Genomic DNA, 22,922 nt, shown 5'->3' with positions numbered 1-22,922 from the left:
AACTACCAGGGAGGCCATAAAGGAAGTCAACTGTGCGTGAGAAGACTTGCCCAGAAGAGACTGCTCTAGGTAGACATCTGGGAGTCACTGACATCCCCTTAAAAATATGTTATGTGGGCTGGAGAGATGGCTCAGTAGTTAAGAGCGCCAACTGCTCTTCTGAAGGTCCTGAGTTCAAATTCCAAAAACCACATGGTGGCTCACAACCATCTGTAACGAAATCTGATGCCCTCTTCTGGAGTATCTGAGGACAGCTACAGTGTGCTTACATATAAAAAATAAATAAATCTTTAAAAAATATATGTAATGTGAGGAACAAAAGATTTCCTGGAAAGAATGAAGTCAGTGCCCTCCATTAAACACATGACAGTACTGTTTGGGAGAAAAGCATCAGTGAAAATTTTGAGAGGTGCAATAAGATACAGGTCTATATTGAGAAATGCTAAAGTAGGACCATGATGAGGAGGGCAAACATTAGAATGGCCAGAATGCTCAGAGCCATGAGTAGCAACTTCACATAGAAACTAATTGGTATCACTTTATTTACATACTAATCACATTAGACAATAACAGACACTATCATTACCTGCCAATTAGCTTGATAATCATTAAATTGAACACCTAGTCAAGCCATGGTTATAGCATTTATTTCCTGTAGTGTCTTTTCCCTCATTGGCTTTCAACTAAGCTTTTTTTCCAATTTCAATGTTTGACATCATGCCTCAAGAGGAATAGAATTTGTTTTCAAACAGTGGGCTGATAGAAAATGATGTAATACTGGATAAGCAAAACAGGGAATATTAAAATAACTTTATGTACTGAAAAACTGCCGAAAGTAACACGTTTTACTGGACTCCAAATGAAAGGACCACAAAATAGACTTTCTGAAAATGTAGAATCCATGGGTTATCAAAAGAGATCAATGGGTAAACAGGTGCCTGTAGTTAATTAGATCTTACAACCTGAATCTGATCCTGGGACCCATTTCGTAGGAAAGAAGTAATTCCTAAGGGTTGTCCTCTGATCTCCATAGGTGTGCCATGGCGTTCATACTCCCACACAGATACGGATACACACAATAAATGGTAAATTTTTTTAAAAATACATAATACAATCCCAAATTATAGCTGAAGTATGGTGCCAAAAAGGATAATATTTTTTTTCCAGTTGTTGACTAGTAAATTTAAACTGCTGGTAACACAGGAGCCCCCTTAGTAACTGCTCACAATTTGTTCCCTCACATGAAGCAACCATTCCGTGCAACAAGATGTTAAGAGCCTGGTGCCGTGCACTGATGGTGACCACCAGAGGAATACAACAAAGTGAGGACAATGTCTCAAAATGCTAGGAAAAAAATTCACATAGTAAATGATTTGAACAATTTCATTACTAGATATTTATCCAAGAAAAAAAAATCCATCCATACAAAGAATGATTTATTCATACAATAAACAGAGATAAATCACAAAATATTCATCCTTAGGGAAAGAGCCAGATGCCATGGGTACATAAAACTAGAAAATACAAACTAGGGCTGGAGAGATGGCTCAGTGGTTAAGAGCATATTGACTGCTCTTCTAGAGGTCCTGAGTTCAATTCCCAGCAATCACATGGTGGCTCACAACCATCTGTAATGGGATCTGATGCCCTCCCTCTTCTGGTGTGTCTGAACACAGCTATAATTGTACTCATATACATAAAATAAATAAATAATTCTTTTTTATTAAAAAAGAAGGAAAGTGCAAACTAACTTAAAGTGGCAGAGTTGACTCATGGTTGTTGGGACAGGACAGGAGGGAATGGTCACACCAAGGACCAGAGCATTTTTGGTCACTCTTATCAGAGGTAACCCACTTTGTGATGTACACATGACAACCCTTATCAAAGTGTATGTCTCAAAATTTGCCGAACTGAGCCAGGTGTTTAAGTGATAACTTTATCTAAGCACTTATAATTAGTTCAAACAAACAAAGACAAACAAAACAAAAAACCCACCATACTTTAAGTAAGAACACTTAAAAGAGAAAGATTTTTGTTTTCTGAAGGAAAATAGCTTCCCATTTATGATGTTGCAGGCCTGAACTCAAAATCTTTTGTCATGCCGGGCAGTGGTGGTGCACTCCTTTAATCCCAGCACTTGGGAGGCAGAGGCAGGCAGATTTCTGAGTTCGTGGCCAGCCTGGTCTACAAAGTGAGTTCCAGGACAGCCAGGGCTATACGGAGAAACCCTGTCTGAACGCCCCCCCCATCCCCCCAAAAAAACCCAATTTTTGTCACTTAGGACAAAATAGGGACAGAATTGGTGTGCTACCTACCCAAAATTCCACACTGTGTTCACTTTGTATTGCTCTCCTAAACTGAAGTGGTTTTAATCATTAGGGTCTTCAACATTTGCATTATTTTAGTCAAAGCTTGACTGCAAGAAGAAAATAGGCAGACAGGCTGGCTGTGTTTATTGATGAAGTCTCAGGAATCTTGCAGAACATGGCATCAGCTGACAGAAACAAGCCTGCTTTGCAAGAAAGGACAAATTACCAAGTATCTTTGAGATGGAATGCAGAGAAATTATGGCTCACAAAAAATTAAATAAATAAATAACAAAGACATCATAGTTGAAAAGTCTCCAGGACACTGTGAGAAGTGTCAAAGTACTAAAGAAAAGCTGTCTTCCTAAACATCACCTTGTGTTGTAACCACTGCATGATGCAAGCAAAACCATCCTTCACTTTTATGTACAGGGCATCTGCAGATATATGAAGCACATTTATTTGTTTGTTTATTGTCAGAGTTTTTCTGTAGAGCTCCAGCTGTCCTAGAACTCACTCTGTAGACCAGGCTGGTCTCGAACTCACAGATCTGCCTGCCTCTGCCTCCTCAGCGCTAAGATGAAAGGGGTGCATCATCTCACTTGCCTGCTGATTCCAACCTCTTTGCATGACTCAAATGATTTGGTGGACACATCACGATTTACGTTCTGTAGCTGTATGATCGCTGTATTAAAGCATTGTACTCTGGGAAAGCTATAGTGTTAGAGGACACAGGATCAGCAGCAGACTGGAGAGCTACAAGGGGAAACCCATACCCAGATACTAACTATTCAGTTTGGAAAAGAATTATGTACCTTAGCTGTATTGTTACCACATAAAATTAAACCACGAATAACTGTCACGATTAGAAACTGCTAGTATTTGGATTGTGTTTCACCAGAAAACAGAATTCAAGTGGTTTTTCGTGGGGAGACTTTGGGGGAAGGTATGTTCCCAAAGTTGCAATGATGGATACATAAGTAATGCTTTAAGCTTTCAAGAATTAGCAACTAAGAAATATTGTCTCACTTGGGCTGGAGAAACAGTTCAGATACGAGAACATACTGCTTTCCGAGGGGATCTGAGCTCAGCTCCCAGTATCTAGGGCCCCAATTTGGGCAGTTCACAATCACCTGTAACTCCAGCTCCATGGAGTCTCTTCTTCATGCACATACCTATGTCTGTCTATCTATCTATCTATCTATCTATCTATCTATCTATCTATCTATCTATCTATCTATCTATCTGATTTAAAAATCTTCTAAAAAGAAATGAGATTAGAGAGTTGGCTCAGTGGTTAAAAGTACCAACTGCTCTTCTCCAGAGGTCCTGAGTTCAATTCCCAGAAACCACATTGTGGCTCAGAGCCATCTGTAATGGGATCCAATGCCTTCTTCCCGTGTGGCTGAAGAAAGTGGCAGTCTACTCACATACATTAAATAAATAAATAAATAATCTTTAAAGAAAAAAATGAAATAAAGAAAAATTTTGCCACTCTAGGCCACTATTGGTAGGACAGAGCTCCTGAGAGCTGGAGCCTCCTCCTGAAGGAGTACCACAGGTCTGTTTATTTTCTGATGCACTATCTCTGACCCACCCTATCCCTAGAGATAAATTACATTTGATTAGAATTCTAATAGAATAAATTAACAATTAAAGAAGTTTATTTTTATTTTATTTTATTTTTTACCTTAGAAGAACTCATTCTGTATTCCCTCACCCACTTGCCCTACCCCAAATGCTGACCAATCTTGATCTATATTGCCCCCACTTTGAAAAGGCAAGTTCTAGAAGCAGGAAGCTGCTCTCCGAAGGGCAGCGGGGAGTGGAGTGGGCGTGGGGAAGACGTTTCCTGTCCCCTTTCCTCCTGTATTCCTGCAAGAGGGCAGATGGCTTGAATAGTTCTGGAGGCCAGGCCCCAGGGCGCAGAGCAAAGCAAGAGGATCTGGAGGAAGAGCTAAGGCAAAGCCACAGAGTTTCCCACACTGCTTGTAACTTATGTGGGGCAAAAATCACTTCAGAAAAAGCCGTGAATGTCTTGGTTTAGGACATGAATTTTATGTCAGGGACCTTAATTTAAATTCCAGCTTAGTCACATCTTTAAACTCTGAGCCTCAGAGAATAAAACGAGGCTGTTAATATCTATTTCTGGCAGTTACTTTGAGGACAAAGTTAAATAACACATGCAAAGTACTGAGTACTGCTCCCCCAACCCCTCACTCGGCCGTGGTCTCCGTGTGGCCAGAAAAGCAGTCCTTAGACTTTTTCTTCATTTACCAAGTGCTCGATCCCAGGTAGCACGGAGGATAGCGCTGAGCCTCGAGAAGCCAACTCTAAGACAGACCATTCTCACCAAACTTTCAGGCTAGGAGAGAGTCCCTAGTCTTTCACATTTGATGCAACATGCCCAAACTAGGCACAAGGGACTTGGGGCTCAGCAGAGCATGCTTGATGTGGTCAAAACCCTGATTCAATCCCCCTCCCCGACCCCCTACTTGTCCACCAAAAAACTAGTCAGATTGCCACTCGACTGAACAGTCCTAATCAGCAAGCAGGAGTCAGTAGCACTGCCGTGCATAGCTTTATGTGTGACGTCTCTTAGACGATTAGTCTCATGTTGGCGATGACATCTTCCCATATCCTGTAGTCAAGTGATATACCATTTCTATAAGACTGGTGACTTAGAAAATGCCATTCTAGAGATTTTCTGAGCCATAGATTCTCGTTTGTCAGGACGATGGGATGTTCCTGCGAATTCTCTGTGGGGGCTGGGGCTGGTTCCATAGCTTGGTGCTGAGACCACATGATTAGCACGCTTCAGGCCCTGGGTTCCATTCCTAACTCTGCTGCGAAAGGAGACAGCTATTGATAGGCGAGTGAGGAACTGCATATGCAGGTTGTTAGCAAGTCACACAGCTTAGATCAGTGTTTAAGAAAATCTACTTATTTATTTTTTCCTATCTAGCTATTGAAATGGTATGATTCTTTGCCTGGGAACAATGTGTTCCTTTTTCATGTTTTAAACAGTGATTTTTAAATGTCCATGTAAGTAAAATTTTCATAGCTAATAAAACAATATATTGCATTAACCTAGTTTGTGATTTGAGAGAACTATATTTTTGTTGTCATTTTTACAATTCAGTTGGATGTGACCTTAATTTGTCACCACTAATTAGGCGCAAAGAATGACTACTGATACCTCTATCACAATAGTCTACTATTGGTATACATCTTTACTTAAAGCATAATATTCATGGTTATTTTTTTGCATCTTCATGACCAATTGCATACGAGAAATCTGTAATACGTGGTGATTAAAAAATGAAAGTAATTTAAATATGAAAAACATTTTTCAAGTTTTTTTTTCTCCTTTTACGTCAACCTTCCAAAACAAATTGCCAACAGAACAAAATTGGGCTTAAAATCTTGTCGCCAACATAAGATAAAGCCAAACTGGAAAAAGTATCAACAATTAATATAAATAAAGATTTCCCAACCACATGCTGCCTGTCTTGGGAAGTAGATGCAGCCTGGTGAAGTGGTCCAGTTGCACAGAAGTTCTTTCCGTTTTACTAGATGAAGTGGACTCCTTCGCAAAGCCTTCGGGAGTAACGTCATTCTGATGAGAAAAGAGTATTCCCGTTAAGGAGCAAAAGGCATGGATTAAGGCTTTTTAAAGTGCTGATTTTTTTAAAAAGCATCTTCAAATATAAATAAAATGCTTATTAAGTTAAAATTAGCCAGCTTTCACAGCATAATTTAAAACCGTTATCAAACCTTTGCTCCCTAGTTGCCAGCTTCTTCCTGTCAAGTCTGTACAAACTGCTCAGACTCCCTCCATGTGGCCTACCCACGGGGCAGCTAAGGCTTTCTCTACACCTGTGCTAAATGAGCAGCAGTTTTGCAAATGTGGCTGCTTTAAGGAGAAAAGGAAGGAAGGATTTCATGCAAAGACAAAAAACAAAACAACAACAAACTATGTCCCTCCCCAAACCCTAAAAACCAAAATAAAGAAAACAACTGCAATCTATCTCCATCCAACTCAACGATAGAAAAACCAGGACATTTATAAACACGCTACAAGGTCCGGAGGCTGAAAGTTTTAAGGTCACCCAGCCAAAGACTTCCCCTGGCAGGACTCAGAGATTAATAGGAGGATAAAGGCCAAAGATTTTCAGAAACAAACAAACAAACAAACAAAACCAGCCACTGTCACCCAATTGTATTCTTTGAAGCCCAGATGTTCTTATCAGGAGTTCCCCTCCCCCAGTAGGCAAGCAATTTGGTCAGTAGGGATGTTGCCTATAATGTTTATTAGTCTTAAAAACAAACACCACCAAATGCTTAGAACATAAAAATTAACCCTTAAAACTTATTCCGTGAGCTGTTTCTATTTTAGTCCTGAGTGAGTGGGTCTAATAAATTATCTTTGCTCTTCACCTAACTACGACTTTAACTCAAAAGAAGTCAAGCCAACTCAAGATCTATACCACACACACTTGATCATCTCCCTCCAACAGCCAACATCTGAAGAACGTACCCCAGAAATGTATGTGTTCTCTTTTTCCCAGTGAAATTTTCAGTTGTCAGAAACTCACTGGTAAAATCCTGCCATCATGGCAATTACCGGGGGAAGCAAGGCAAGGCATGGCCCTTCATGGTTAGATGTGTCTTGGTCACATTTATACCGCCACACACAGACAGCTAGTGTCCCCAAGGAGCTGATGGGGAAAGAGAAGCCACCAGTATACTGAATTCAGGCCAACTTCCTCCTAGAAAAACTAAGAAATGAGGATGCTCTGTTGTTGCAACTTAGGATTAGTTCTTTGAAATAAAACCAGAGAATGCTAAAAGTACTAAAAACAAAAGAATCAAACAAAACAAAACAAAACAAAACAATCCCTCCAAAACAAACCAACAACAGTAGCAACAACAAAAACACCCAAAACAAAACCCCAAGTTTGGTGAGGTATAATTTCAACTGATTCCCTAGAATTAGAGTTACAGATGGTTGTGAGTGGTCATGGTCATGTGGTTGCTGGGAACAGAACCTGGGTCCCCTGGAAGAGCAGCCTGTGCTCTAACCATTGAGCCATCTCTCCAGCTCCCTGACCCCCAACTGTAGTCTTTAAGATTTCATTATCTCTGAGTTAGAGATAATCGACTTGAATTGGAAGAGATCTGGATGGGGGAAGGCTACTGTAGCAGGGCCAGTTTACCTTAATTAAGAAAATATCTCCATGCCCCAAATCAAAAACAAAACACAACTTTCAAGTCAAAGCATTCCTATAAAATTCAGCCAAATATGTCTGCTTGTGGGCCACCAGAGACATTTTCTATGGGACTGAAAGAGAAAACTTTCTTCTGAAATGTAAAGTGGGTTCCCCGCAAACCTTTCCAATAAGTATATTATTTTAAAGTATTTTGAGTACGGTAAATACACCAAACTATCATATTTTTGTGACGAAATTCTTTTCTAACCGCTTATTTCCTTCCTCCAGAATCTACCATACTTGTGGAAAGCCTTCCCTTCAGGTTTATCTAGCAAGCATCCTGATTTCCAGGTATCCTTCTCCCGCCCTGGAGAGAGCACTTCCCAGAAGTTCCACTGTTTTACAAGGAGCCCTTTTATATCTGAAAGAGAAAACCGTTTTGTCAAGGGATGATGAGAAATTCCAAAAAAACTAACTCAGACGGGAGTCTAAATTTGGGGGAATGTATGGCACTGGTTCAACCCTGAGTGTTGGTCACAAAGATTCTTGACTTATTTTACACTGCTTGTAAGAAACTGGTATTCGCTGTGGGTTTTTTTGTTTGTTTGTTTTGTTTTTAGTTCTTTACATCAATAAAAATAAATGTTAATTTTGTGTCTTTAATGTGTTGAGGAGTTTATAAAGCACACAAATTCAAATTATCCAAGAACCTGGTACAAACAACATATTTTGCTAGCTAGTAGCTTTAATATGTTCTCAAAGCAAACGAGACCACGTGCCTAACCGAGGGAGAAAGCCAAGTTTGGGGTTCGGATCTGCTACTTTGAAAATAGTGGGCTTCTTGAAGGTCTTTTTGAAGCCCTACCAAAGCAACGGGGCTTGTGTGTGTCTGAAAGGTTTAAAAAAAAAAAAAAAAAGACCAACGTGTTAGAGCTGTTGGCTTCAGGGGGACGTCTCCTATCCCCTTTTCAACCTCAGTAGTGTAGGAAGTCCGGAGAATTTTCAGTGGAACTTTATACATTCTTGGAGCAGATAACAATTGAAATATAAAAAATCTGGCAAGCGGGGGAGGGGGTGGATAGTGGAATTCTGCCATGACTGCGAAGTCTGAAAATAAAATAAACGCCCAGACACATGCAAGGGGACTCGGGGGAAGGCAAGACATTAAATCTTTGTACCCATCCTCACCCCAACTCCCCCTTCAGAGGCCACCTAGGTGCTTGTTTTGAGTGCAGATGGCCCAGTGAACGTGGCATGGACGGGAAGGTCCCCCCTTTCATCAGCCAGTTCAACTTTTCCCCTTCTCAAGCTGTTCACTACTGCCCTTCTAAAAGAAACGGGCACCCCATTCCCAGGAAAGGAAAACTGTGCTTCACGACTTAGAAAAGAAACTTTCTATTGCTTCCTCTTAGCCGAGAAACTTGGTCTTGTGAGTTTGTCTGGAATCTGCAGAGCGCCGCGCGGAACCCCGGGCTGTGGAAGTTCAGGGAAGGGGGTCACCTCTGCCACGCGCTCACTCTCTCCCAGGCTCCTCTTTGAAACCTGGCAGGTACTGCGTGGAGAAACCGGGGTCTGAGCCTATCTAAAACCTAAAGGCAAAGAAAGGAGACCCTAGGCGGCGCCCAGAACCCAGGAAAAGCACCCAGAAGGAGCCGCCCCGCCCCGGGGCTGCAAAAGTGAAGTTTGGATTCCTACTGGGACAAGGTGGTGGCCACTTTATGACTTTTTCCCTTCCCACAAAATACACTCCGGTGAGCACAGACTTTTCTCAGAGGTGACGCAATGTTCTCAAACACCACCACAGCCACCAATTTAAAAAAAAAAAAAAGTTAAGAGATGAGGGGGTAAGCCTTACCACCCCAGGCTTCCTTAGGCTCCAGCCCCTCCCTCCCTTTCCTTCGAGTCTACTTCACTTTACAGCCGTTTCCCATCCCTACCCCCAATCCTCCTCCCAAAAGTTTGACGACCGCAAAGGAAACCAGAAAGGGGAAAAAAGTTCTCTAGTCCCAGACCTGGCGGGAGATCAGCATCTCTTTTGTTCGGGGCGAACCCACCGTACCCCGTGACGTCACCCGGACTCTGGGCCAATAGGCGCGCGGTCGGCGGCGGCTGCGGCGGCAGGAGGGGCGGGAGGAGTCGGACCGGACCCTCCTCCCCGGCGCGCAGGGCCTCGTGGGGGGCGGGAAGGGACTGTCCCATATAAGCCTCTGCTCTTGGGGCTCAGCCGCTCGCACCCGCTGCGCTGCACAGGGGGAGAAAAGGAGCCCAGGGTGTGAGCCCGGCCTGCGGCCACAACTTCTGGTCCTCTCCTTCCATCTCCTTACTGGCGTCCCCACCTCAGGACTTTTCCTGCAGGCTGCGAGGGGACCCACAGTTCGTGGTCACTTGCCTCCTGGGGAGGGCGACTCTCCTCGCATCCATTCAAGATGCTCAGGGGTCCGGGACCCGGGCGGCTGCTGCTGCTGGCAGTCCTGTGCCTGGGGACCTCGGTGCGCTGCACCGAAGCCGGGAAGAGCAAGAGGCAGGCTCAGCAAATCGTGCAGCCTCAATCCCCGGTGGCTGTCAGTCAGAGCAAGCGTGAGTACCGACCGTCTGGTTCAAACCGGCCGGCGGCAGGGATGGGTTGGTCCTCAAGCGCCCGCTCAAGTTGTGGCTAAAGTTTTTGCGCGCGTGCGTGGCTGTGCGAACGTGTGTGAGTGCGCGCTTTATTGAGGGAAACCAGCTGTGGACACAAAAGGCTTAGATCTGAACAGGCTGGTTGCGGGTAAAGTGGAGGTAGGGACCGTCTGTTCTTCCCCTCAAGTGCGCTAACAAATTCTACACCTTCAGCTCGCCCTTCCAGGAACCAAAACGTGTGAAAGAGAAAAGAGACACGAACTTACAAATTTTACATCAGAGATTATTGTGGTTCCCCTGATCCTTATTTTCTTTATCAGCAAATAGCTGGTTAAATATTTAACACGGGGAGGTGGTGAGACTATTTAAATAGATAGTTTCTTACCAACTTGAAAGAGATGTTAGTTGGCTCAGTGCTTTGGGGGGTGGGGGGGCAGCCTAGGATTCTTCTCCAAGAGCAAGGATAGCCATTTCTCTTGCAGTTTTTCAGAGATACACTCTTCCTTTATCTTGGGCTAGAGGAAAATTTAAAAGTTCTCCCTCCTTTTTTTGTTTTTCTTTTAAAAATTTTTTTTTGCCATGATCTCACACTGTAGCCTAAGCTAGCCTGGCATTCTCCTGTGTTGTCCAGGCTTGTGTGTTCAACTTGGGAGCAATTCTTCTGCCTCAGTTTCTACAGAGCTGGGGTTATTGGCATAGTCATCAAGACACCCAACTTAAGTTTTCTTTCTTGTCGTTTTGTTGTTGTTGTTGTTAAGAGTATTGAAGCCCTCAGGATTTAAAAGTAATTTCTATTTCTGGCCTCTCAGAATGTTTCAATTCTGCTGAGGTAGTTCCCCGGCCCATATGGACATGACGTCATTGTCTAACTTTTACCCAAGTTAAAAGATAAGAAGGAAAAAAAAAAAAACCCTAAACATCCACCTACATAAACAATGCTTAAATCTTTGATTAGCTAGCTTCCACATCTGAACTTTAGTGGAATATTGCTTTTAAGAGTTTTTGTGTTTGTTCAGGCTCACCAAGTCAGTTGGCAAAATTCAGTAGTTTTGTAGGGGAAAAAGGGGGGGAGGGATGGAACTGTTAATAACTTTCCCCATCAATTCTTTGTAGCTGGCTGTTTTGACAATGGGAAGCACTATCAGATAAATCAGCAGTGGGAACGGACCTACCTAGGCAACGCCCTGGTTTGTACCTGCTATGGAGGAAGCCGGGGTTTTAACTGCGAGAGCAAGCCTGAGCGTAAGTGGAAGACAGTCTGGTCCCTGGCAGAAATGATGCTTTAAGTAAAACCACATTTGCCTTTTCCTCCTCCTGCTCCAGTCGCTTGTAATTCCCTCTCATTAGACTTCTTGCACTGGCTTTTCACATGCTCTTACCTCTAAAACAAATGTAATCCACAAAAGTCTCCAAAGCCGCCTTTTTATTCTCTTGGAGCTTTTGATTAGAAAATGAGAGGTTTTGCGTGTCTCCTTTCAAAAAGAAAACTTATAAAAGTTTGCTTATAAAAGTTTAATTTATTAGAAAGTGATTTCGGATCTTTTGGCTCCCGATTATGGGCCAGAAGCTGCTTTGAGGCACTGGGTTGTAAAGTGAGTTGTTAGCTGCAGTTCCGTGAAAACCAAAAACAACAACCCACTACCACTTCGGAGACTCCTGAAGCTTCTTGATACGCTTCCGGTGAACTACAGCAGTCCCTTCAGAGAGGCTGCTGAGGGAGGGGTACAAGACAAATGTTTCAGTGGGGCTGACAAAGGCCAGCCACTGCTGGGAGGCCGGCAACCTTCAAACTGACTGTGTCCCTTGTGACCCTTGAATTGATTTCCCTGGTTTGAGACTGGAATTTGGAATCTTTCCTCTGCAACTCAGCTGGTCACAGGGTGTGGCTTTTTCCTGGGAACTCTTTACATTATAAATAAGGGAACCTCTGAGAGCTGGCCAAAGGTCAAGAGCTCTGGTTTTATGAAAGCCTAATTTAAAAACTTGTCTCTCTTAAGTTTCAAAGTTGCCATGTATGTGTGTGAGACTCACATGGACTTTTTTTTTTCCCTTTCCACAGCTGAAGAGACTTGCTTTGACAAATATACTGGGAACACTTACAAAGTGGGTGACACTTATGAGCGCCCTAAAGATTCCATGATCTGGGACTGTACCTGCATCGGGGCTGGGAGAGGCAGGATCAGCTGTACCATTGCAAGTAAGAGAGGCCTTCTGTGAAGCGATGGAGGTCACATATACACACTTCCCTCTGGCCTGTCCTGGCCTTTTCCTGTTATCCCTGACTGAATAGTGAATACTTTTTACTTCAATGACCAAACCCCATGTTGTCACCCACCTAGCTCCTGTACATCTGGAAGATGGATGGAAGCAGAGATGGAATCTCTCTCTGTCTGTCTCTGTCTCTCTCTGTCTCTCTGTCTCTCTCTGTCTCTCTCTCTCTCTCTGTGTATGTGTGTGTGTGTGTGTGTGTGGACAGTGGAAGATCTCTAGGTTCTTTTCAATAGGATATGCCCAAGGGACCTACCTATTTTAAATTATCTGGGCCTCTTTAAGGCAGATTGATCATTTTATCCTCCGCAGCTATGAGCCAGAAGGGTTTTTGTTCTTTGTCATGGACTCTGGTTCTTTGTGATGAGTAGATTAGATTTGGGGAGAAGACCTTGCTGTTCTCAAATGCAACACAGGCTGATGAGCACAGTGCATCTCCAAGGAACTTTAGGTCCTGGGCTTTCTCTCAGGAAGTCTACAGCTACAGGAGTCTTTCTCGTGTGACTCATTGGGTTGCTAGTACGTTCTATTAATAAGGCTTTCTCTCTAAAAACCAACTTTTAAATATAAGTCCTCTGTCCAAAAGAACCAATTAGTCCCTCCTGAATAGACCAAATCAATATTTCCAACATATAACATGAGGGTTTTTCCAAGTTTCCTGGCAAAACCCAAGAGTCGGTGGTACACAGTACTTGTGACCCTGAGTACAATTCAGCCATTGGATTTAACAGCCTAAGAAAGTATCAGGGTTTCCAACCCTCATGAGTGTGTATGCTTGCTTTCTGCCAGAGTGCTATTTCCACCCTGGAGTAGAATGCAGGCTCTTCCTCCTCCAGGAGATCGGAATGCTATGCCCATGTAGCTCACCTTGCTGTCTAGGAGGAGGACAGTTCCCCCAGCTCTTCTCTGTCTAGGGAACAGATTACCTGTGATGTCTTTGGGGAACCACAATTTATGACTTCTTGCCATTCAGAGTTCTCCATGGCTTTCCCTTTGTGCTTTAACGATTGACCCAAAGTGAGCAGATATGGTGCTAGCCTTCTGCTTTTTTTTTTTTTTTTTTTTTTTTTTTTTGGCAGGAAAGCTGCCTGCCAAAAAATCCCTCAGGATTAGGGATTGCATTTTGGCCAACATACATACTTATATTTATCTCAGGCAGAACATGAGATGAGCACCCCTTGAATTCTCTGAATCCCCTAATGCTTGCCTTTGATCTGTAACAGATCGCTGCCATGAAGGGGGTCAGTCCTACAAGATTGGCGACAAGTGGAGGAGGCCACATGAGACTGGTGGCTACATGTTAGAGTGTCTGTGTCTGGGAAATGGAAAAGGGGAATGGACCTGCAAACCTATAGGTAAGTGGCTCGTGTGGGTGATAGAGGGGAACGGAGGCACAAGCAGATAGCCTAACCAAACCATTGGCCGGGAAAGCTGAATCACAGCATAAAAACGACTGAAATGTGCTGCGAGTCACCAGCCTTAAGGAAATCAGACCTGAACTATGGAACATAAAGAAATCTTAATTTTGTTTGAAAAGCACAAGGCGGAGTTAAAATCTTTAGGAAGAAGTGATTTCTTTCGTTTATATACTATGCTGTCCCTTTGGTGAAGAAGACATGTAATTTAAAGGAGGAAAAATTACACTATTGACACATTTCTTGTTGGAACACAGTTAGTTAAAGCACAGAATGCCACGTGGCTCCGGTCACACCTTGGTAATTTCCTTAAAAACAAACATTAAAGGTTGTGGGGGTTTTTGTTTGTTTGTTTTATTTATTTTTTCTGTTTTATTTGTCTCAGCCTTGGTTGTACTCTGTGAAGCCCAAAGTTTTGGGTTCTCTTTCTTAGATCTCCAAATCAGACGTGTGGTTTTTCAAATTTGTTTTGTTTTTGTTTTTTACATTAGTCTAAAATTTAAAGAGCGCTCCTCTCATTCTTTGTAAGTCGTTCATATTTTATAGTGGTTTAGTTTAGGGACACACAGATCAGTGGTAGAGAGCACTTGCTGAGGCTAACGTAAGGTTCTGAGTTCAATTCCCAGGACTGAATTAATGAGTTAAAAGAAAAAGGTTGGGATTTTTGCATAGGGTCGTCTCCCACAGGGTAGAGACATGCATTTCTTTCCACTTGAAATGTTAGTGGGAAGCTTGGGACTGGCAGAAAATAACGGTCTGTGTACTCATTAGGACAACAGAATTTACTTGCAGCAAGGCAGGGGCTTCCTCTTGCTCCAGCTTCTTGCTCCGTGCTTAGCTGCAGGGCGTGCCTGCTCATCTGAACAGAGTGCCACTTTAAGAAATGTGGCTGGGGTTTTGATTCCATGCTACACTGTAAATTATAGGGAGACGCTATCATTTTAAAATCGCTTTTCCTCCTTTCTTTTTGCTTTCCCATTTCTTCTCCAGCTGAGAAGTGTTTTGATCATGCTGCTGGGACGTCCTACGTCGTGGGGGAGACCTGGGAAAAGCCCTACCAAGGCTGGATGATGGTGGACTGTACCTGTCTAGGCGAAGGCAATGGACGCATCACCTGTACCTCCAGAAGTAGGTTTTAGCTCTTTTCTGTTGACACTGCAGCCCGCTGTTGCTTCTGGATCCCTAGAGAGAGTTGTGATGCTGGGGAATGCTTTGGCGACTCTGTGGTGTCATAAGATGTCCAGAAAAACTGTGTAACCATCCCCTTCTGCTTCTTCAGAGGACACTCAATAACTAGAAAAGGCAGTTCTTACTTCAACACTTCCTTAGGCAGTCAGCTAGTAAAAAACGAAAGGAGCCTTAGTGGTTATTCACCTGCTGGATGGGTCTTCCTTGATCTGGGGATTATCTCAGAGATATCTTTCTGGTACTGGGGACAATTAAATCCCTAAAGTAGCATGTAAATGAATCCTTTGACCTGGGGGAGCTATTGACTCCCCATAAAAGGCTCTACCCCATGTTCGGATTTCCTTCTATGTTTGAAGTTTAAATAAGGTTTACTGACTCTAAACAAGAACCTAGTGGAAATGAGTCCGTGCCCAGTATTATCCTTCTAATAGGAAAGTGGAATGAATTTCTGTGTGTTGTTTGTTCATCGATTGGGCAGAGAGGCTGTTAAATTATAACCCATCCTTGCTCTTACGCTACAGTGTGGGCAGTAAGGGACTAACTTTGTGACTTAAATATTGCTGCATTTGCAGTGTCAGGAAAAAAAAAATCAACCATTGATTCAGGCAAATGCATAGACACACAAGAACAGAGGTCCAAGACCCCAGCTAACAGTGTTGTCAAAACTGAACCTGTTTTCAGTATCTTTGAATTAGTATCTCTTGAAACTCCTAATGCTGAGCTTTGTAAGTGATTAATACATGAGCCTTCCTAAGTGTTCTCTGAGGGCTGTTGCCCAGTTCGTATTTCCCTCCCCATATCGCCACATACCAAGTAAGTACTTATAAAATGTTGTTGATCACATGCTATTTGTTTGAGAAACTTTGCACGCTGTCAGAGGGTTTTAAGCGATAGGTAAGAGTCTGAATTAGATTTCTTTCTACATTTGTTTATTTTGTGTGTGGAGGTGGGAGGCACACACGCCACAGTGTGCATGTGGAGGGCAAAGGACAGTTTGGATCACGCAGGGTGCAGTGACCTCAGGTTGTCAGGTTTGGTGGCAAGGGTCTTGATCACTAAGCCAGCTCAGTGGCTCAGAATTAGATGTCTAATTTGTCTTCAACAAAAATACTGCCACAAACGACTTGGAAGACTAAAGCTCATCACAGTTTTAAATCAAAAGATCTAAGGAGCCTATAAGTTTGGGGGAAGCATTTGATCTTTTTCCATGACTTATTTTTATGTAGCAAAGAATTTGAACTTGGGTGGTATTTTTAATTACTAGTTTAAGCTGGATAAACAAAACACATTCAAGATATCTAGATTTGACTTTTTTTTTTTGCATGCGTTTTAAAATTCATGCTTCAGCAAATTCCAAGGCTGTTGTTAGTTTGAAATTCTACAGATGGGACTTTGAAGGCAGAAGCAACAATTAAGACTTCAAGACAATCTAGAAGGGGGAGAGAAGAAGGATGCCTGAGGCCAGCTTTTTACAAGGATAATAAGAGACAGCATCCTTAACTCCAGATGAGACCTTTTAACTGTGGGATAAGCCATTTTGTTGTTGCTATTGTTTATTGTTACTGTTATTGTTACAATTACTATTATACAGGGAGGATTCTCATAAGCCCAGGCTGGCCTAGCACTTACTGTGCTGCTGAGAGAGACCTTGGGCTCTGAACCCTCCAGCTCCTACCTCCCAGGTGCTGGGGTTACCTTGTGGGTGACTTTGTAATTGTAAAACAGGTGGTTTTGGGTGGGGCAAGAAAAGAGAACCTTCTAGCCAGAGAAGTTGTTTTTCCACAGGAATACTTTTACATAACAAGTGGAGAGATTGGTGCGGTTAACTTTTATAGCTTCCCTGGGGCAGTTGGAAGAGACCTGCCTCCTTATTGTTTATTGAAAGGAGGGCCATAGGCTGTAATTACCAGGAAAAGGTCTGGAAGACACTGAGGAGTAAAAAGTAGATTGCCAGATAATGAATTGAGTCAAAGAACCAATGTAGAAAATCTTAATTTTTTTTTTAATCAATAAAAGACACTGAACAATATTTTTTCTTTTTTTTTCTTTGGCAAATGGAGAGGTAGGGCTGTACTGTAACAAACCGGGTATCTGAATTTTAATATCTGCATCACCAGCACTGGGTAGGATGTACTAACACCAACAAGAGCCACTCAGAAGCATTCAACTGCAACATTCCTGTCTTAGTGTGGATGGCTGCGTGTCGGTTACTAGATAACAAATATATTCAATGCTTCTCTCCTGAAACAGACAGATGCAACGATCAGGACACCCGGACATCCTATAGAATTGGAGACACGTGGAGCAAGAAGGACAACCGAGGAAACCTGCTTCAGTGCGTCTGCACAGGCAATGGCAGAGGGGAGTGGAAGTGTGAGCGACATGCTCTACAAAGTGCTTCAGCCGGTGAGACGCTGGGACTGGGGGACAGCTCCATACCAGGGTGATTTATAGAGTTTCAGCTAAGAAGCTGGAATCGTTCACATAACTGTTTAGAAATATTCATTCTATATTGTGAGTGAACAAAACTGAGTGGAATGAAGTTGAGACATGTCTATAGCACAGAGGACTGGGTTGAAAGCATAGTGTACTCTGGTCACGGCTCTATTAGTACAGGCTTTGGCTTATGAGCATGAGGCTCAGAGTTCAGCCTAGAACCAAAGGAAATATCCAAGTGTGATGGTGTTATCCCAGCACCAAGAAGGTGGAGGCAGGAGGATACCTGGGATTACAGACCCAGCCAGCTTACCTACTTTGGAAGTGTGGGGGTGGTTCCAGGTTAGTAAAATGGTGTGTCTGGCCAGCCCACTTTTCTTGGGGGAGTTGGGGGAAGTCGTGTTCTAGGTTTGTGAGAGATGGTGTCTTAGAAAACAAGATACATGGCTCTGGGCGTAATCCCTGCCTTCTGCATGCACCAGCTCTCCACACACATGCGCACATAGATAATGTGCACACACCCTCCCTCACATGGACAAGCAATAGTGAGTCAGTGTGTGGTATGCACTTGGAATCCTCAAGCCCTGGGTTCAATTCCCAGCACCCTCCCAAAACACCCCAATAATTATTATATAAATTTAAAAGAATAACTAAAACAAATAAAGGAATTTGTATGTATCTTGGATGCTTTGTCGGAGTCTGAGGAAGGGGTCGGAGTACTTGCCAACCATACGCAAAGCCCTGGTTTTGGTTCCCCATCACTAAATAAAAGGAGGGTGTGTTGTGCCTGTGATTCCAGAGATCAGGAAGTAGAGGAATGGAGGATCAGAAGTTCAGAGTCAGCCTTGGCTACGTAGTGAGACCTAGTCAAACCTGCTCAATGTAAGATGCTGTCTCTCATGCACACACACATCTGAAGAAGGAAGCGCAGCTCTTGTGGGTGGTACCTTCCCGCTATTGCACTCTGGGTTTCCATCTAGCTTTTACTGTGTGATATTCCAGCCTTGCTACTTAGCCTCTTAGCAGTCAGTCATTCAGGCAATAGTAATTAGATTTTTTCCCCTTTTGATGAGTTTATCTTGACCTAAGTAGTCCTTGTGAAAGCAAACAAGGTTACATTTGATGATCTCTACATTATCCAATTATCATCGATAAAAGCAGCTATTGGCCATAAGGCAGAGGAAAAACAGTTACGAATGTCAGTCTACTGAACTACGTTAAGGATTACTGAGCTAACTGGGATTAAACAATACATGTTAACTATTTTTATGGCATCACTAATATACTGAGGTGTTTCACTATTAAAAGGTTTGAGAAACACCATTAAATGAAACAACCTCTTCTAGGAGGGCCTTGCAGTCCTTCTGTATGGTGGGCTTTGACACCATTGGCGTCCTTTGTCTGAGTTCTCTTTGGGTATTTATGCTCGCCAGCGCTGGGGGAGAGGCTAGATTCACTCTAGAAGCTCTTCTGCTGCCAGCTCTGCTGCTGCTACGGACTCTGACCTTCAAAAGCCAGATTTCTAAAAGAGAAGCTAGCACAATCTGTTGTGTTAACTATCAGAGGAAACCTGTGAGGATTGGTTGGTTCTAGGAAAACAAACAGACATCCTAAGGAATTTTGCTGAGCACTGACACCCAGGAAGAGGGCTAACTTAGGAAATCCGTAGCTCTCCAGGGTGTCCTCCTGAGAGCCAAGTTTTAGAGAGGGCAGGATATCTCCTGTGGGTCTTCAGGGGTCTCTCAGGAAGAGGAAAGGCCACACACAGAGCATATGAAAGCTATGAGGGAAGACAGGCAAGGCAGACCATTTCAGGTCAGTGGGGAGCCATAGGGAGAAGGCAGGAGCATGGTACCCAGGAATGATGACTGATGTTCTAAGCTCAGTGACTGAAGCTTAGAACAGGGCAGGGAAGGCTAGCAGCCAGGCAGGAGGGGAAACAGATGGGTTTCCTAGCATGACTGAAGGTTTGTGGAAGATAACCTGTTGTGTTGTGCGGCAGGATAATGTTTGTCACTTAGATGTGCTGTTCAGGTGTGGCTCCTATGAGATTATCTGAGGAGTCTTGTGAACAACTTCTTGGTCTGAATGTGGAAGTTCCGGGTCAAGCCGAGAAGACTCTGGACTCATTGACTTCTCGCTTCCAGTTTTATAACTTTTTCATTCTCCTGCCCTTAGGATCTGGCTCCTTCACTGATGTCCGAACAGCTATTTACCAACCGCAGACTCACCCCCAGCCCGCTCCCTACGGCCACTGTGTCACCGACAGTGGTGTGGTGTATTCTGTGGGAATGCAGTGGCTGAAGTCGCAAGGAAACAAGCAAATGCTGTGCACGTGCCTGGGCAATGGAGTCAGCTGCCAGGAGACAGGTAGGCACCATCTGAGCAGGGATACCAGAGGACCTACATTCAGTGTCTGCAGTATCTTAGCTGTTCGTAAAAAAAAAATGTAAAACCATAAACCCAGAAAAGTTTATAATGCTGTGATAAAAATAACAGTAGTTGACATTTTCTTCTCTAGTTTTATAACTTGTATATTTTCTTCCTATCATGAGGATCAAACTGCTTAGTAGTATCTGTATTTGCCGAAAGGGATGCTGCAAGAACACCATTTTTTTTTCTTGTTTGTTTTTTTAAATTTATTTTTATTTTTATTTTATTATTACTTTTTTCTCAACTAGCCAATAATCTGTACTCTGAGTTCAATTTGGAATTATAGATGTCTTTCAGCAGCACACAGCCTCTTCTGGGTCAAACATGCTCTCTTTTATAATTGTTTTTCTAGAGCAGCCATATATACTGTTTCTTCTTCTGAGAATGTAAGCAAGCATGTATCTCTGTGCCATCTTCGAATCATAATAACTTGTATTAATAAAGCTTTACAAGCTGAGTCACGGTAGCAGAAGTGTCTCCCAGAGACATTAACAGGAGGCCCTATAGTAGCACGGTTTCCATTTAAATTAGAAATTTGTCACCACTGGGGCCAGGGGTGAGGGTGGGAAACAACTGTACTGACTGAGACTTTTTGTTATGCTTGTAGCCGTGACCCAGACTTATGGTGGCAATTCAAATGGGGAGCCCTGTGTCCTCCCGTTCACCTACAACGGTAGGACCTTCTATTCCTGCACCACCGAAGGGCGGCAAGACGGACATCTGTGGTGTAGCACAACTTCTAATTACGAACAAGACCAGAAGTATTCCTTCTGCACAGACCATGCGGGTGAGTGTCCTGGGAGGACCAGAGAGGGCAGTCGTCTGTCTGTCCTTGCCGTGCACACCCTTCTGTGTGCCAGCAGTCAGTCAGTCAGTCAGTCAGTCATTCGGAGGCTGCACGGGAACTACAGCTTTGATCTATTTGGACCCAAGAGGCACAGCTAATCCCTCAGCAGAGGCAGGCAGTTTCCATGTCCCTTAGCGCCCCTGGGGAAATGTCACTGAGGGAAAAGCCCTATGGTTTGATTATTTCGACACATGGGGATTATGATGTGATTAAAGACACTCAAGTATTGAAATCAGTGGATGATCCCACAGAGCCGATGAACACACAGGATAAATGTCAAGGGTGCTGGTACTTATCTTCTGTGTAGAGTCGAATTTTACACAAAGCTATCACTTAATCTTTTTTTCCCCCCTTGGCTGGGGAAATGAGAAAACATGAGTTTTAAATCTATTTTGAAAGTGAAGATGAAAATCCACTAAGAAGCTTAGGGCTGTATTATCAGATATCTTTTTATTTGTGGATAGGCCCTTTGGGACTTAGCAGCCGGAACCTGGCTCTGTCTAAGCCTGCGGTAGTCTCTCCTTGTCGTACACAACACAGCTCAGCTGTAATCTTTGTGTTTGTGTGTTGTCTTGGGCAGTTTTGGTTCAGACTCGAGGCGGAAATTCCAATGGTGCTCTGTGCCACTTCCCCTTCCTGTACAACAACCGGAATTACACCGACTGTACTTCTGAGGGTCGCAGGGACAACATGAAATGGTGTGGCACAACCCAGAACTACGATGCCGATCAAAAGTTTGGATTCTGCCCAATGGCTGGTAAGAGGAAGCCCTGTGAGTTATGGGTGTGGACTCGCTAGCAGCCTGTTGATGATCTGGGGGAGTACAATGCACATCTACCTATTATATCTTACATTTGCAAATTGAGAAAACTGTCAATGGCAATGTATTCTGGCAAATACAGAGCTGTCCTCAGTTTACCTGGATACAGAAAGAGGAATCAGGGATTGCTTATTGTTTTTAAGTTTTGAGAGTCCGGTAGAAGACATCTTTTCCAGTTGTAGAACCAAGAGCCTAGGGTCATGGAGAGTCATATGCTCAGATGCAAGGAAACTACACTTTGTTTTTCTCATTTCAACAGAAGATGACATTGGGTTTAAGAGGGACAGTTGCTTTTACCTGGGATTTTATGCTCATAGTTTTCCTTTGAACTTGAGTGAACTAGGTGAAGTCACAAGGCTATAGTTAAATCTAGTCCTCTAGACAATGAGAATCAATGAGTATATGAGATTTTCCTAGTCAGCCCTTCTGGTATTTCTCTCCAATTTCCTCTGGACCGGTTCTTTCCTGGAGAGTTCAAAACTCCACCTTCATCCAGCTACATGCATGCAAGTCTTCTTCCCAAAGGAGAGAGAATTGTCAGGATTATCAAACAAGACTGCTATCTTCACATGCCTATCCATTTGTATTCCATGACCGTTTACCAAGTGTTTCTCCTCCATTTCCAACCAGCCCATGAGGAGATCTGCACAACCAATGAAGGGGTCATGTATCGCATTGGGGACCAGTGGGATAAGCAGCATGACCTGGGCCACATGATGAGGTGCACGTGTGTAGGGAACGGTCGTGGAGAATGGGCCTGCATCCCCTACTCCCAGCTCCGAGGTATGCTGGTGTGTTGATGAAGAGAGTTTGTGTGAAAGCCTGTAGTTGCAAAAGCAGAGAGGGAAGCATGCAGTGCGTAGCTATCTACTCACCCGCTGTGCTGAAGAGGTCTCTTGGTTCCAGGAGCCCGCTGAGAAAAGCTGGTGAGCGAGTTGAATAGTTCTAGGGCTCTGGAAATATTCTCAGGATGTAAGCATTTAGGTTGAGCCAAAAGGATGGCTTTCCCAAAGAGAGATCAATATTTGAAATCCTTTTAGCTCAAGGTTCTGCCCGTGTTTATGTCTAGAGAAGATAGTATCATTTCTCCAAGGGTGGGGGGAGGAATGTTTTCTATTTGTCAAATTTAAGGAGATGAATACATCACATCCTCAGACTAATTTCTTTTGTTCAAATAAGCTTTTTTTCCCCTTTGGACTCAGATGTGTGATAGGAGGAGCTGCTAGTGTATTAAAGCAATTTCAGTTTTCTTTGATTGGAAAAGTAAGTAACATTTAGGTGGAACTCAGTGGGTAAACAGTTCCCATAGCCAGTCCATAGACAGTGCGCCCTGCATTGATTCCTTTAATGGTGTCCAATGGATAGAGATATCTGGGAGTC

General features: G+C 43.3%; 1 protein-coding gene and 1 long non-coding RNA gene across 12 annotated transcripts in view; one reads left to right on the top strand and one right to left on the bottom strand.

The window, feature by feature from the left end:
• Positions 1 to 526: 526 nt before the first annotated feature.
• LOC110310922 lies at positions 527 to 9,583 on the bottom strand. 2 transcript variants are annotated; one of them, XR_002379930.1, is made up of 4 exons: positions 9,532 to 9,583; positions 5,804 to 5,925; positions 2,316 to 2,509; positions 527 to 1,344 (listed from the first exon to the last, which is right to left on the bottom strand). It is a non-coding gene; the product is annotated as an uncharacterized LOC110310922 (long non-coding RNA). The 2 variants fall into 2 exon arrangements; XR_003837220.1 differs by lacking the exons at positions 527 to 1,344; positions 2,316 to 2,509 and adding an exon at positions 8,444 to 8,626 and having other exon boundaries at positions 5,488 to 5,925; positions 9,532 to 9,579.
• A 105-nt stretch (positions 9,584 to 9,688) lies between these two features.
• The window catches only part of Fn1 (fibronectin 1), a 67,559-nt gene continuing 54,325 nt past the window's right edge, over positions 9,689 to 22,922 (top strand). For 7 of the 10 annotated variants that reach the window (XM_029481525.1, XM_029481513.1, XM_029481505.1 and 4 more), the window contains exons 1-10: positions 9,724 to 10,096; positions 11,249 to 11,377; positions 12,195 to 12,332; positions 13,627 to 13,758; positions 14,809 to 14,946; positions 17,257 to 17,412; positions 19,621 to 19,812; positions 20,483 to 20,662; positions 21,303 to 21,479; positions 22,173 to 22,325. In XM_029481525.1, the coding sequence (XP_029337385.1) occupies positions 9,946 to 10,096; positions 11,249 to 11,377; positions 12,195 to 12,332; positions 13,627 to 13,758; positions 14,809 to 14,946; positions 17,257 to 17,412; positions 19,621 to 19,812; positions 20,483 to 20,662; positions 21,303 to 21,479; positions 22,173 to 22,325 (1,546 nt within the window). In that variant the 5' untranslated portion in view covers positions 9,724 to 9,945. Of the gene's footprint in view, positions 10,097 to 11,248; positions 11,378 to 12,194; positions 12,333 to 13,626; positions 13,759 to 14,808; positions 14,947 to 17,256; positions 17,413 to 19,620; positions 19,813 to 20,482; positions 20,663 to 21,302; positions 21,480 to 22,172; positions 22,326 to 22,922 lie in introns of all 10 variants that reach the window. The other 3 variants (XM_021150878.1, XM_021150136.1, XM_021149419.1) reach the window with 1 other exon arrangement.

Source organism: Mus caroli, chromosome 1 (genome assembly GCF_900094665.2).
Source record: "Mus caroli chromosome 1, CAROLI_EIJ_v1.1, whole genome shotgun sequence".
NCBI lineage: Eukaryota > Metazoa > Chordata > Mammalia > Rodentia > Muridae > Mus > Mus caroli.
The sequence above is the reverse complement of the archived record's forward strand: the minus strand, read 5'-3'. Positions and strand labels throughout refer to the sequence as shown.